The sequence below is a fragment of the Geospiza fortis genome, unplaced genomic scaffold (assembly GCF_000277835.1).
Source record: "Geospiza fortis unplaced genomic scaffold, GeoFor_1.0 scaffold190, whole genome shotgun sequence".
In the NCBI taxonomy this organism is placed as follows: Eukaryota; Metazoa; Chordata; class Aves; order Passeriformes; family Thraupidae; genus Geospiza; species Geospiza fortis.
This window is the reverse complement of record NW_005054328.1, coordinates 18,440-34,116: the sequence shown is the minus strand read 5'-3', so window position 1 is coordinate 34,116 and position 15,677 is coordinate 18,440. Positions and strand designations below refer to the sequence as shown.

General features: G+C 38.6%; 1 protein-coding gene across 1 annotated transcript; it reads left to right on the top strand.

Moving 5' to 3' along the window:
- Positions 1-199: 199 nt before the first annotated feature.
- Positions 200-14,233, top strand: OGFRL1 (opioid growth factor receptor like 1). Its single transcript, XM_014307081.2, has 7 exons — positions 200-226; positions 1,188-1,274; positions 1,808-1,889; positions 4,858-4,936; positions 5,027-5,093; positions 5,236-5,381; positions 7,345-14,233. Exons 1-7 carry the CDS (start codon positions 200-202, stop codon positions 8,102-8,104), a joined length of 1,248 nt encoding a protein of 415 aa, XP_014162556.1. The 3' UTR covers positions 8,105-14,233.
- Positions 14,234-15,677: the final 1,444 nt, after the last annotated feature.

Here is a 15,677-nt window from a genome sequence, read left to right as displayed (position 1 = left end):
TGGGGATAACCCAGCACTGCATCTCCGCTAAGGACGAGGCCGGTTTTATCTCTCCCCACCCCTCCCCTGTCATTATTGGGAGAAAATCGAGGCCTTGGTGTCGTTGACATTCCCGCTGCTGCTGTTTCCAGGGAAGGCTGTGTTTTAAATTAACGTGGCCTCTTCATTAAATAGGATAAAAATCTGAATATTCGATCCTATGTGGCAACGGAATTGTGACTCCTTGGTGGGTGTGATGAATTTTCAGAGAGAGTTTCTCTTCTTCAGGAAGCTTTGTAAATGCCGAGCTTAAAGAAATAAAGTGTTCTTTTGACAATAATTTAATGTAGGGTGGAGTAGCTGGGTCTTTTTGTAGGTTGCTATATCGTGTTTTGGTTCAGAGACCAAACAAAATTAAGTAAGCCTAAGAGTCTTTCCCTTTTCTGCTTGTTACATGGTGATACTAGTGCCGGATAACCAAGTGTCAAGGGGTGTGTCTTGTTCAAGCAAGTGCGTTTTGCCTGCAGGTATGGTCAAAGCTGGTCTTGTGAAAGGAGGAAGGAATGTAGTTGCGTATTTGACATTAGTGTACAGTTGATAAGCCATAGGATGGGCAATAAGAATGGCAAATGCCCAGTGCAGTCCCAGAGAACTTCCTGTTTTAAGCTTGACTTTAACCTACTACATGTATTTCAAGGAGTAGAATGAAATATTTTTAGTAACTATTTTAAAGGGTGCAATAGTAGCAATTGAGTCTATGTACATGACTTTTTTTTGTTTGTTTGGGGTTGTTTTTTTTTAAATAGTATGATTTCCTCTTCAAAGTTGGTGGTGGTGTCTGTGTCTCTGCATTTTCAAGATCAGTTACTTATTTCATCTTGTATTAGTACTTGCCAGATTATTTTGAAGTCTTGCATTTAGAAATGACAATCGGACTTGATTTAGCTCAAATTCAGCCTCATTGGAAGGACAATTAGTAGTCTTGCTTTTGTATTTTAGATTAATTTTTTTAACTTGGGTTTAAAGTGTGTTGTGTAAGTATTGAGCAGGGAAATTTTCAGTGTTTGACCAAACAGCAGACAAATACATGCGCTTACATTTGTTTACATTGCTGAAATCCATAATGAAAATTAATTATTTTAACATTATACAAGTATGCTATTTAGGGGGTTTGTGTATGATGATTATCTGCTTTCTAACTGTTTCAGAGTGGTGATGGAGCTGAGCTGACAGCCAAGCCAAAGAGAAGCTTCTACGCAGCAAGAGATTTATACAAGTACCGACACCAGTATCCAGTAAGAACATGTTATGGTTTAAAATTGTTTTTTCAGTAAAAAAACATTTTTAAACGTTTGTGTTGAACAACAAGTACAAGAAATGAGAACCAAAAAGCTGATACACAAACCAAAAAGCTGACACACAACATATGCGAGTGGGAGAAAAATAATGTCTTTTCATCCCAGGCAAACATGCAAGCACATGATATGTGTAAGCCTGGGAAGTGTGGTTGGAGCCCAGGAAAAGGCTTATGCCTTGGATATCAAAGATGATAGATCATAGAGTTTGCCTGACTGATTATTTGTCTCTCAAGTGCCTTGAGACTGAAGGGAGGGTGCTGCTGTGCTTGCTGCTGCCTCAGTAGGAGAAGGTACCAGCCAGAAAGACTTTTCAGATCCTTAAACCGAGTCTTTAAGTGCATGAGTAGAACTCTCTGGTTCCTAAAACTCTGAAATTTTTTCCTTAAATTATTCAAAGAGCCCAATATCACTTTCTGGATAGTCTTGGTAGGTTTTTGTAGACTGATAATGTCCTGTTTCCTTTCTTTTAGCAGAACTTTAAAGATCTTCGGTATCAAAATGACTTGTGCAATCTCCGGTTTTACAAAAATAAAATCCCATTTAAACCTGATGGTGAGTAATCTGCAACAATAACGGTGATAACAAAAGAATGATCAGTAATGATAGTAGCAAATTGAAACAGTGGTGATAATTGAGGCAAATTAAAGGTGTATAGTAATATATTGAACATGAACCTCCCATATTGCAGTAGCACATTGATAACACGAGAGCAGTTTGTGCTTAAAACAGAGTTAGCTTTCACTCTAGGAAGGTGGTGCTTTTCTTAGACATTATCAGCATGAAGTAGTACAAGGCGTTGTTAGTACCACTGTTTGTGGCAGTACCTTCTATTAAACAGAGATAAAGTGCTTCCACTATATTACACCAACTTGCTGTTTGAATAGGAGTGGCAGTGATCTATGGGGATAACCCTGGAATTGTGTAAGGGGAAAAAAATGTGCTTTAATCTTGTGTGAGATTATTGTAATACCAATAATAAAGCCATTTCTCAGTGTCCCTAGTGGTTCTGGTAGTGGAGCAGGAACCTCATATGCAGCATTCTGCATAAACACAGGAGAAGCAGAAAGATGACAAGCCCTACTCTAGAGAGTTTGCAGTTGACATATGAGAGACAACAGGATAGCAGACAGATGGGGAAGCAGGAGGAGGCAATAAAGCAGTCTTGGTTAGGGTGATAGACAGGAGTCTCAGCACATGAGAGCTTAGCCATTAGCAAAAAAGACAAACTGAAGGCCAAGAATAAGGTCTTCTGAATTTTAAAAGAACGTTGACAAGTTACTTTGAAGGTATTTGCCAAAGGATCCTCTCAGCATGAGAGTGGTTTGGTAGGAAATAGTGAAGTGCACGTTGCAGTGCAGAGGGAATGAGATGTGTAGGCTGCCTCAGAGGCAGGATCCTGTTGGAAGCAGGATCAGTCTCATAGCAACAAATGGGTTCTGATAAGGTAGTGAGGGACAGGTCACAAAGGCTTTGGAAGTGAAGGTGTATAGTTTTTGTTTGATGTTACAGAGCAAGGTTTCACAATGGAAGAATGCAAAGCAAAAAAAAAACAGGTCAGTATAAAAAAGTAACAGTCTAGAAAGATGATCTTCCCAGCATTCAGGGTAGCTGCATTCAGCAACATTCAGGGTAGGTGCAAGCATGACAAGAAAGCACTTTTCAAGGTCAGGAAAAAAAAGTTGAAATGCAAAGTGTGAGAATTCAGATAGGAAGCTGGTTGGAAAGGAATGTTACACAGAAGGTTGTAAAAATGTATACACAGGAAAGTTGAAGATGAGAACTGTTTATAGACAAGATAGCAGTAATACCCTTAGCAAGTGAGAAGATAATTCAGGTTGTGAAAGAAAGATAAGACTTTTGCTTTAACCGACTTGTGCTTTATCTAGATACCCACAGGCAGATGCTTTTAGTCAGTTTTAGCTTGACTGCAAGAACAGGTGGGTCTGGGAATTGCCACTAAAGAAGTAGCAGATTTGGGAGACATTACACAGAGAACAGATATAGAAAGAAAGCTAAGGGCAGTGAGGTCTGTGTGAACCTGGGGACCATATGGCTCTGAAACTAAAAGGCAGAAAAGGTTGTGGGGAAGAACTCCTTTAAAAGTCCAAAATGAAGGAGCGGTTCAAGAGGAAAAGCTATAAAAAGAAGTAGTCATGAAAGCTGTAGGAGGGTTTCTCTCCCAAAATTTGTAAATAATAACTTTTCTTAGGATTCTAGGAGAAAACCACAGTTAGTAATGTCAAAGGTAGCTGATAAGCCACGGAGGATGACATGTTGTTGTCTGTGAACTCTGGCTATGCAGAAGTTTGGAGGGAGTCTTAGCTACCAGGTTAAGAACTGAAATACTGGAGAATGTTGTTTAAAACCCAAAACATTTATAGTGCAATACTAGATGTGAAGTTTAGTCCCATGACCTACAGATTTAGTTTGTGGTTCTGGATCAGAGCTGGCCTGTTTGTCTCTCTGCCCTGGGTCTGAGCAGCAAGTTTTCCAATACTTGAAATATAGGTTGGATATGATGCAGTGATGGTGAAGGTCCTCTTTCCAAGGTCCTTTTCCAGCTTTTCCTACACTAGAAACCCCATGTACTTACCAGCCCCTTAGACTAGCTGCTTTTTTCACTTCTTAAATAAAAGTATCAAATGTGTCCTCCTTTGCCATTTAGACCCAAATGGAAGTTTTCCCTGGGTGAAGAGGCATCTTCAGTGTATAGTAGGAAACTATATACATAGGGCTTTGGGATTTTTAGGTTGCTCGTATGCTATTTGGCTTTGGGAGGTGCTGTGCAGCAGTACTGAAACTGTTGTTGGTTTCAGAATAGAAACAGACAAACACAGTGCTCGTTCATGGAAAGATATTGTACAGCTTTGGGAACAAGAACCATCCTTTTATGTATTTTGTATATCTTTGTAGTACCTGGAAAAGTGCCCTGGCCTGTGACTGAATTCCATGAGCAGTCTCAGTGTTGTGCTTGGTCACTATTAATTGAGAAAGATTTCCCAATCATAATGGTATTGGCAGCTTCCAAGGTATTAGAGATCCCTGGTATGGGAGATTTACTAAAGAGTTCAGGCTTTGTTCTATGAAGATTAGCTAGATAGATGGATAGCTGCAGAGTTTTATCTTGTAAAATCAATGACAGGTGATTTCACAGTGCAGTGTCATATGGGAGCAGTTTGTTAATTCCCAGTCAGTATGATAAAGGGATCTATGACATGAGAATTCTTGTATATATTTTACATAGGTTGCTGTCACATACCTTCACTTTTTGTTAACCCAGTATAAGTCGATTTGTTTTTATTGACATTTTATAAGTACCTTATTTTTTAATTAAGTTTTAATAACTAAATTAGTTTTGAATTAAAATTAATTTATGGCTGCAATAGACCTTATTTCACATAGTATATGAAAGACAAGGTATGTGTTCTGTCATTATTTTAACATGCATGTACTTAACTGCATGTAGCTGAGTGCTGGTTTTGATGGCTACCTAACAGTTTTCCAAATTATTTTTATGCAGGGGTTTATATTGAAGAAGTCCTAAATAAATGGAAAGGAGACTATGAAAAACTGGAACATAACCACACTTACATACAGTGGTTGGTCAATTATTACCTATTTCTGTTTCAAAGCATTAATTTGATTAAGCATTCTTATACTGAGCCATAATGCACTTCTTCTTTTAACAGGCTTTTTCCACTAAGGGAACAAGGTCTGAACTTCTATGCTAAAGAATTAACTACATATGAAATTGAGGTAATTCAAATTGAGCTCCATACAAACCATCTCTGTAATTTTAATACATAACTGCTTTTTGTTATATACAGTTGTCTTATACAATGCAGAAGTACTTGCTTTAGTGCCACTAAGAATTTCGGACATATTCTTTGTCCATTAGGAATTCAAGAAAACAAAAGAAGCAATTAGAAGATTCCTTTTGGCTTACAAAATGATGTTGGAGTTTTTTGGAATAAAACTAATTGATAAAACTGGAAATGTAGCACGAGCTGCTAACTGGCAAGAAAGATTTCAGCATTTGAATGAGTAAGTAATGACATTCACTTCACTTGCTAGAATTGCTATAGAATCTCTTTATCCTTTTATTTTCTAGAGAAAGCAAAGATATTTTGTCCAAAGACTGCCAGGAAAAAAAAAAAGGGAAAAATAAATAGTTGATGCCTGGTTTGTGCTTCTTTCTGTATGTTCCTCCTTCCCTTTTTTTTGATTGTTCTTCTCACCCATTGCCTGTTGGACTGACATCATTGAATTCCTTGAAAATACAATTTTAGATGGTGCTGAAGAAGATCCCAGCTTCAAACTAATTTGTCATGGTACTGAATTTCTTTTCACCCAATCCCAAAGTGCTGCTTCTTACTTAGGAAAAAACAACTGGCTTGTCTTTATATTTACATTTCTTTTTGAGAAAGATTAAATTCTCCACACCTGTATGAAAGTTAAGTAAAAAGATTTCTCTCCCTCCTCAAAACATGAAATACTTTGTATTTAAATTTTTTTAATTGAAATTCTGATCTGGAAAGGTTTAAACATGTTATGTCAAGCCTTGGCCCAATGTTCAGCAAATTATATCAGTTGCTTTACATTGGTATTGTGTGGATCCTAAGTTTGTACTGACTTTTGTCTCATACAGATTAATTGTACCAGAACCTCTTTTCAGATCTTTTGCTCACTTCCTAATATCTCTGAGCTTAGAGCTGCAGGATGTTTTCTTGCAGCATTTTGTTCTCCTGTCATGATAAAAACTTGTAGGTACAATTCTGATGGATTCCAGGTGAATAGTGGGAATAATTTGTTAATGATTTTACATTAACATTATATGAACCAATATGGGTGTGGGCTCAGACTCAGGCCACAGATAAAACAGGTTTTCAGGAAGCTCAAACATTACTGCATGCTTTCACTCCTGTTCTTTCCAGTGAGTAGCTTCAGTTTTCAGTCAGGATTTGGGACTCTCTTTACCTAATTTTATCCATCTAAAATTCAAACATAAAAGTTCTACTCGTACTAAGATGTGCTTCATAAGGGAAAGACCTTTCCACAAGCATTTGCAGAAGACAATTAGTTCATTTTCTCTTTGATATTTCCTACAACAGTGGGACTTACTCTCCAGAGGTGCCTGTTTTTCCCCCAGCCCTGACTGTATCAGTAGTGCAGGTGCTAGTCTAGACTGGAGACCCAGCTTTTAAATAACCTGAGTGAAGTGCAGTGAACCGTGTTCCATAGCTGCACTATGAATACACTACAAACCCTTTCATTTACAAAGTGGCTGGGTTTTCTCCCCAGAAGGAGAACAGCATAGAATCATTAAGGGTGGGAAAAAACCTCTGGGATCATTGAGTCCAATCTTTGACCAAACACCACCATACCAAGTAAACCATAGCACTAGGTGCCACATCTACTCATCTTTTGAACACTTCCAGGGAAGGTGTTTCCACCACTTCCGTGGGCAGCCTCTTCCAATGCTTAACCACTCTTTCACGGAAGAAATTTTCCTCATGCCCAACCTGAACATCAGCTTGGTGCAACCTGAGGCTATTTCCCCTTGTCCTGTCTGTTGTTGCCTTGGACAAGAAACCAACTCCCCCTTGCCACAGCCTCCTTTCAGGCAGTTATAGAAAGCAATAAGGTCTCCCCTGAGCCTTTGTTGCTCCAGAATAAAGAACCCCACTACCTTTAGCTGCTCCTCATAGTACTTACAGCTTCCAGACCCTTCACCAGCTTTGTTGCCCTTCTCATACAGCAGAAGGGATCAAAATCAGTACGTTTGATTTTCTTTGCTCTCAGCTCTCTCCCCCAGTGCTTTTTACAAACACTAATTTTCACTCACAACATCCTGGCAGAGGAGGTGCTAGTAAGCTTCAGCAGCTTTGAGAAGATATAGGAAGTCTGAAGTGATAAAAAGGACTGAGGAATTGCAGTTCCAGTTCTGTATTTGTAAAGTTTTTTTTCCTGATTCAATAGAAATTTTTTTTACCCATTTCTTTCAAAGGTCTCAACATAACTACTTGAGAATCACTCGAATTCTGAAAAGCCTTGGTGAACTTGGATATGAGAGTTTCAAATCTCCCCTGGTAAAATTTATTCTGCATGAAGCTCTTGTGGAAGATACCATTCCCAACATTAAGCAAAGTGCTCTAGAATATTTTGTGTATACTATTAGAGACAGAAGAGAAAGGAGGAAACTGCTGAGATTTGCCCAGCAACATTATACGCCCTCAGAGCATTTTATCTGGGGACCCCCAAGAAGACAGAAATCAGAGGGAAGCAAAGCAAATAAAAAGCCAGCATCTCCAGTTTCCATTCCCAATAGTCATATTTCTAAGCATAAGAAACCAAAAGAGCCGAAGAATACATTGGCAAGTGGAAGCTCAGCTGGTAAAATAACTGAAGAAAGAAAGGTAGAATTCACGAAAAAGGGGGAAGAAAACGATCAGGATGAGCAAGAAATGAACTGTGATGCTGTTGGGCAGAACAACAGTGAAAAGAACAGTGACAGTGATACCAGTCAACTTTCAAAATCAGAAGAAATTAATGATAATTCAGACAGAAAGGAGGACGCTTCTTATTCCAAAAAAGATGATGAAAATCTGAACAATGACTGTGGAAATCACCCAGGTGTTAGAGAAGAAGATTTATGTAACACTGAGAATTCTTCAAATGACCCATCAGCAGATCTACAAGATAACCTTGAAAAGGATACACTTTCAGGGGGGACCACCACAAAAACTAAGGATGAGCTCAAACCATGAGTCTGAGATTTAAAAAATCCTTGTTTCACTTTGAATGAAGCAAAATTATTCATTGCTTGTTAATTTTGGTTGAAATTTCCATCTAATGTTAGTTTACAAGACTATGTTTGTTGCAAATGCATCAGATTAGGCTTCTGGTAGGTTAATGAGTTTTGGTTTTTCAATCTCAGTTTATCAGCAGTCAGCCAGGTGTGTCTCTTTAAAACAATTGTGCATATTGAAAGCTAAGAAATTCATTATCTTTTCCAGACAGATTGCACAGAAAAGCTTATCTACTTTTTGAAATTCATCCAGTATTGAAAAAAAAAAGTGTAACAACTAAGACTGCCTTGGAACATCAAAATTTTAAGTTTCCTTTAAGCTTGCGTTTTGTTTTCCATTTAGGAAATTACTAGAAATTATTTCAAAACCACAGTGTTTTACCCTAGTGGTTATTTTTTTAGGAACCATGGTTGTGACTAATAGCGGTATTTGCACAGTATCTTTTAGCTTAGATTAGCATCTTTGTTGGAGGCACTTAACAATTGATAGCATATATCATGTCCTGTACAGCTGGGAATCACTGTATATATCACTGAAATAAAAGTTTTAACTTAAGAGAAACTGTATCCAGAGTTTTTGGATACAAGGGAAGCTGCACTTTAGACTTCTTTTAGTCCCTTTTAAATTCTCCCTTCTCTTGACTCATTTGTTACAACTAATCTGGGAGGAGGGATCTCTTTGATCTCTCAAATTTGGTCTCTTTGAAAGCTTTCTGTTACTCAGCTGTACTAAGATGACTCCCCCAGCTGGGTTCAGCACCTGGAAAGCCTCTGGACAGCTGAAGAGCAGTGTCTTTATCACAGAACACTGAATTATCAGCAAAGCCATCACAGAAAAGGTCACCAGGCATGGCAAGTTGGGTCTCACTTGAACTGCAATGTTTCCTGGCCAGTTTTGGGTAGAATCTGCACAATGCAGTCACCTGTTGCTGGTCTCAGAGACAAAGGCAGCCCTGATACTTCTTTCCAGATGTCTGTTCCCTCTCTTTGCTCTCTATCATAAGTCTCTCACAGTTTTATGTTACTTTGATAAGCAATGTAAACTTAAGGCAGGTCAGTCTGTTGGCTGGGCTGGAGCCCAACAAGTAAGAATTTCACTGTTAAGATCTTTCCCAGCTTCTACCAAAGAACTGTCTGCTCTCCCTGAGTAGCTTCTTCTGATTTTCTGCTGCTCAAGTCAAATGGTAGTACCCAGCAAGTTAGTTGTGCAGAATATGAATTTAAAAATAATGCAGGTGCAAGTCACACTTCCTACAGTTCTAAAATTCTCTAAAACTTCTGTATGTATTTTCTGTTTAAAAGTGTACATATTATCCACTGCCTTTAATGTATTGCTGATTAAATGGTATGAGGCAAGAGGCTAACCACAGTTTGAGTGTCAAAATGCTACAGGACTTTATTCAAGTCTTATGACTCTAAATGATGAAGTTTCCAGGGGTTTCAGAGCATAGATAAAATGTTTTGTATTCTGTTCTGCTAATGCCCATCATGGCAATCCATCATCCATTTTTTTCTCCAGGTGGTGCTAGTTCTTGGGATCAAATAGAGTGGCATTTAGAGATCTTGGTACCTATGGAAAAAAATTAGACTCTTTCCATCCTAAAGAAGCAGAGAAGAAGGAAGATGTATTTCTTCTTCTGTGCTGACTTGTGAGGAAAGGAACTTATATATGTGGATTTTTTTTAGGGTAACCTGGATCATTCAAGTAGGTATTAAGTCTGTCTGAGCAGAAATGCCCAAAGAATTCCAACCACCACCTTTTTAAGGCCAGAAAGATCCTGAGAAGCCTTTCACAATTCCCTGGACATGAACTGGGATCCCCTTGTTTGTGTTTGCTTCTGACCTTCAGAACAGAAGGGGAAGGAAGTGCTGTGATAGAACTGGTCTGTGTAGATAAGGACTCTGCCCCTCCACGTATGCAAAGGGAGGACACTTCATTTTCTGCCTATGACTTCTTCAGTCTTGAGTGCCTAACTGTGCAAACTTCATAGAGTTGTTCTTACATAGTTATTTTTTGAGTATCACAGGGAAAATTGATACCTTGTGTATAAGGAGCATAACTATAGCATAAGAAGCTATACAGAGCCTTCAATTTATGAACTGTAGTATTAATTTTAAACTCTTTACAGAAAATGCCGAGTATTGACGTGAAATAAGGGATGGCAGAGGTGTTATTATATTTATAGTGTAATTTGATTGAACATCAATGACCTCAGGAGATCTTTTGTCTACTGAATATAAAAAAGAGAAATCTTGCCCTGATTTTAAACAAAGTACTTGGGATGTGCATCCAGAAAATTACTCTGCAGTATTCCATTATCATGACACATCTCTCACTTCAACATGCTTACTGGTTCAATGTTCATAATTAAGTACTTAAAATACTTTTAATCTGACAGAGCTGTCTGCATTAAGGGGCCAAGGTATCTGAAAATATTGTCAAGAACTTTGGTACTTACACCTGTATTAACTCTGCAATGTTTTTCTTTTTCTTTTTTTTTTTAATCTGCAACTCAATATATTTCTCTCAGTTTTCATAGAGGAGTAGTGGCATATCAGTTGCCTATAAAGACCTATGGGGACTATGTAAGTGAGGGGTTTTGTGTCAGGTGGGCTCCTGCACTCTCTAATCCTTGTTTTACAGCTTTATCAACAGAATTACTCCCATGGGACACTTCAGCTTTAACTAACAAATTCTGCTCTTTGTAAAATGTGACAGTTTATCATTCTTTTAATAGAGGAATTGTTTCTTCTGATTTTGCAAGTTCTTAAAAGAAGGATTTATTGCAGGGCAATCATACAGCATAGCATCCCATTGAGATTTGTGAGGATCAAGTGGGTGCACTGTATGCATTTTTGTTACAGAATCATGGCCTTAGCAACCAGAAGCACCCCGTGCTTGAAGTTTCTAAGTATTGATTTTCAGGTTTACAGTATATATACAGTATATGTGTGTGTTGAAATGATTGTATTCTCATAGATGCCAGTACATAGGTGGGATTTACCATTACTTCAGTAACTGAGGGTATGCAAAGAAAGTCAAGTCATTTGCTTACTGTTAAATTTCTTTTTGTCTTGCTGTATGCTTAAGTATTCAGGGATTTCTCTGTACTTATTACAATAGTGTATTTTGGCCCAGTGTTAGACTAGAATCTGAGCTGTTCATATGTTAATTGAACAGAACCTTCCATATGAAGGTTCTTCCCAAGGAAGTATATCTGAGTAGCCTCTGGTACTGTGAAGTAGGAGTAGTGTGTACGTGCACATAGCTATGAATTTGATGTTAAGGATCTTATGGCGAGGGGATATGAATGTACAACTTGGAACAATGTTACTGAGTACACAGATGAGTACACACAAGGCAATCATACAAATCATGCAAAAATGCAGCACTTTAAGGTTAGTTACAGCTCTGTGCCCTATTGTGCCAGACACAAGTGTGCCTCGGTACCTGATACTGTGTTGGTGTAGAGACTGAAGGCTTGGGTACATGAGGTGTGCAGCACAGACCATTCAGAGCAGAGGAGTAGTTACATGTGTCCACGAATCTAGGAGCAGGTCTGAGGTCTTTGTGTTCATGTTGCTCAAATAAAATCTTGAAGGATGCTAAAAATAAGTGCAATAATCCTTTGAGAGCTGTTCCCCAGCTTGGGTCAGCTCCTCAGTTTCCTGCTCTAAGATTGCAGCACTCTAATGTATTAGGTATTTGTATAATCATTGTTAATATTTCATGTAACCTAGTGTGAGCCTCTCTGAACTGTTCCAGGATAATTCTAATAATCTGCAGTTGCATATATCTGTACTATATTTAAAGAAGGTTTACAGACCTTAAAAGCTTTGTACAATATTGGTGGATGATCCAATGAGGTAAGACAAGTGACATTTACTGGATTTAAACAGAAAACAGCTCTTGTTTGTTTTTAAATAAAATTTATGTCTATCTGTTTAATTGAGAGGTTATTTTACCCCTTTCTTCTTCTGACTGTTGTGATGGTACTGATCACAATTTATAGTTATATATGTTTAGGTGAAAATGTAATTTTTTACACCACACTTTTGCAGGAAACATATCATATTGAATTTCCTTGACAAAAGCTGTATTTATGAATAAGATGAAAGTATGTGAAGCAAGTTTTGCCATTAATAAAAGTGTGACAATATCATGCTGATTATGTATGTTGTCCTCAGAATTGCCAGTGGGGATCAGAACCAAAGATGTTTCTAGCCTTGTGTCCTGCCTCCAGTGCTGGCCACCAAAAGATGCTGTGAAACAAAGAAATTATACAGTGATCCCATTTTTCTGCAAGAATTTTTTGGTTTTGAACTCATGGTTTCTTTCAGCCTCTTCAGTCCCTCGTGGCTGTGAGTTCCATGTTTTAATAATGTTTTGTGTGGAGAAGGTGGTCTTTTATTTGTCTCAGATCTGTTTGTTAAAGAATTTCTAGTGCATTTGAACTTAGTACTAAAAGTACTGTAAGATGAAAAGTAATCCACTTCAAATCAGTTTTTAAATGCCATGGGAGATTCTAATGACAAAATACCTGTTTAGGCAGAAAATGTCCCATGTTTCTTCTGTTTTTAGGCAGAAGATGTCTGCTTAGGCAGAAACTTGTCCTAAGCTGATGACAATGCTACCTTACTTATTCTTTCTGAATACATATTTGCACATAAATCTTTTTGTAGACTAGTGCTAAATGTGTAAATTAAGTATTAAAAGTCAGATTCCAACTGCAGAACAGGGTTGATTTATTTTTTTCTTACCTGTGTAAAAGCAAAATAAGTCAAATGGAAAACCTATTCCTAGCCCACATAGGAGTGAGCTACCTCTGGATTTGGAGCAACCAGCATCAATGAATCTAACATTGTGATCATGTAGAAAATGGACATCATTCCACATTTTGGTAATTTGTTTTGATACGTGTTCACAGTTCCAATTGTAATTGGAGTAACTGGTCAAAAGGTATTTTTTATGGCTGTCAAGAGTCTGAAAATGGGTCAAAAAAGGCCTAAGCATATACACCCCCCCTCAGTTCACATTATGGTCAACACCTTAGTTTCACTATTTACAGATATTTACATGCAGTTCTCTAAGGGGAGTGCACATTGTGTCTCTGTAGTATCTTTGTGCTCAGTATTGGCTTTGAACTGTTTCTTTTCTTGAAAGCTGTGTTCCCTTTTCAGCCCTTGTTCTTAAGTACACTTAGTTAAGACCTTTGGTGAAAGCAAGAATTTACTTTAAAAAAGAGGTTTATTACATGCTGTATGTAATGGACTACTAAAATGTAGTTCAAAAGCTATAGAGATCAATTCAATAGAGACCTCATTTCTTCTTGGAAATGTGGCTCTCTAATTCTACCACGCTTACAAGTTCAGTGGTGTATTCATCAACTAAAGTTTATTGTGAGATATACTGAATGTACTTACTACTGTGGCTAACCATGTGAAAATTATTGTTTTGCAGTGAAAAAGGTTATGGCACTTATATTTTTGGGTCCACTGAAGCATGTTTGCTAATCATTAGTTGCTCTTTTTTTTCTGTGTTTTAAGGTATTCTACGGTTATTTGCCCTTTATGCAGATCGATTTTGGCAACAGATGATTAAGTGTAGTTTTGCACTGATAAAATTTGAAAATATCAGTATAGACTTCATTGTTGAAATGTATTCTAAGAAAAAAGTGCAGTAAAAAGAAAAAACCCCAAAGCCCAACAATTTGTACTTGCAAAATGGAACAGCTCTATGTCAGTTCTTATGAATGGTCCTGCTCTCTTCTCTGTATTCCTTTGCAGTGTTTAATTACAGAATGCCATGCATGTTTGGTAGTACCAATACCATGTGTATGTGGTAGGAGTGGTAACCAGTTTCTGGATTTGTAATGCACTATAAAGAGATATTTTATAATTCTGTATCTGTATGGCAGTGTTATGCCAAAAAAAATGTATAAACATAAAAAGCAATAGTTTATGTTGCTTACTGCTATATTTTAAATCATTTGTAAAATTAAATACTTGGATTTCCTTTCAGGTAAATATATTTTTAATAACAGGAGCCAAAAATTCTGAACTAATAAAGCTTCTTCATTTAGCAGCATTATTTTAGCAACATGTACAAATACTGTGTAGCTCTAAAAATGTGCAATTGCTGTTTGGCACTTGTTCGTAAAGTCTTCTGTAAATATATTAACACTTAAAAGTAGGGAATTAAAGGCTCTGGTTCTCCTTTTTTTTTCTGTCAGTGGCAAAATGACCATGGATAGCAGAGGAATGAGGGAAGACCTAGACCCAGCTTTTCTAAAAGCCCATGGTTAGCTTTTTAAATTAAGAAAAATGTATACCATCAAAACACTGTTAGCATTAAAATATCCACTATGATCATGCAGGCATAAACTGTCTGGAGCAGTGTCAAAACCAGGGTACTGCTACTTAAAAGTAGCAGGGAAACATTTAACCTGCTGGTTTTATTTATCCTGTGCTGAAGCTGTAGGATTGGATGGCTTCAGTTCTGGTTTTGCAGTAAGCTGTTAGTCACATGGTGTGCCTGTAGATGTATAAAGTTCTATAAAGAGCCCAGCAGATTTGGAAAGGGTTTCCTAATCTCACATCTTTCTTTCTTCATTAAGATGAGAAACAGGTTCTCCTCACACTGAAGGAGGACTTTCCATGTGGTCGGTATCTCAAATCAAGCTTGGTGTTAAGATGGCTCTATAAATGTCTTGTCAGGTCACCCAGGGTTGGCGCTGCACTCATAGCCAATATCATTGGTTGTCAGTGTGTGTTGGTCTCCCCAGAAAACTCAGGTACAGCTCCCTGAGGCAGCTGCTGTGGCTCATCTGCCCCTTGGCAAAGACTGGCTGTCAGGCAGCCAGCCTCTGCCCTGGGGCCGTGAACGGCACCAAAAGGGCCAGGGCCTCTGTGGAAACACTGATGTTGCTGGCTGAAACATGCAACTCCAGACTTGAAGCATGTCTGCAGTAAAAATGCTGCTCTTGTGCGAGCACAGACCCTCACGGGTGCCAGAGCCACTTGTGAAGTTGTGTTGGTGCGCATTCCAAGAGTAAGAGCCTAAACTGATATCCCAAATTTAGCTGGCCCTTAGTTAAATTGAGCCTGAGCAGCTTCTGGAGGAGGTGCAGCAAGGGGCTGATGAGCCAGCCCCCTGTGCCTTGCCCCCTGCCTCCCCCAGCCCTGGGGCAGGCACCCGCATGGAGCACAGGCACACGGCCTGTCAGCTCGGCAGGGGAGCTGCCTGCTCTGTCCCTCCCACCTGCATCTCTCAGGGCATCCACTCACCTCCTTTGCTTTATTCTGGGGGGTAAAATCTGGGGAATTTCCAGCTGCTGGGCTGGTGGTGACACAGAGCTCAGTTCTGCACGGCAGGGGAGAGCCGTGCAGAAGTGGCAGCGCTTGTGTCTGTGCAAGGTGAGCTGGGAAGCACTTTTGTTATGCAGAGTGGTGGTGGAGACAGCCAGAATAAATGGCAACTACCTCTGTGGCTTAGGGAGCTAAACCACAAAGTTTTGTTTTGAAATTGTTCC

Excerpts from the sequence above, each read along its gene's own strand:
- OGFRL1 (XM_014307081.2), top strand. The coding sequence starts at position 200 with ATGTGGCAACGGAATTGTGACTCCTTG. Across the intron at positions 1,890-4,857 it reads AATCCCATTTAAACCTGATG|GGGTTTATATTGAAGAAGTC; the intron begins GTGAGTAATCTG and ends ATTTTTATGCAG. Across the intron at positions 4,937-5,026 it reads AACCACACTTACATACAGTG|GCTTTTTCCACTAAGGGAAC; the intron begins GTTGGTCAATTA and ends TTCTTTTAACAG.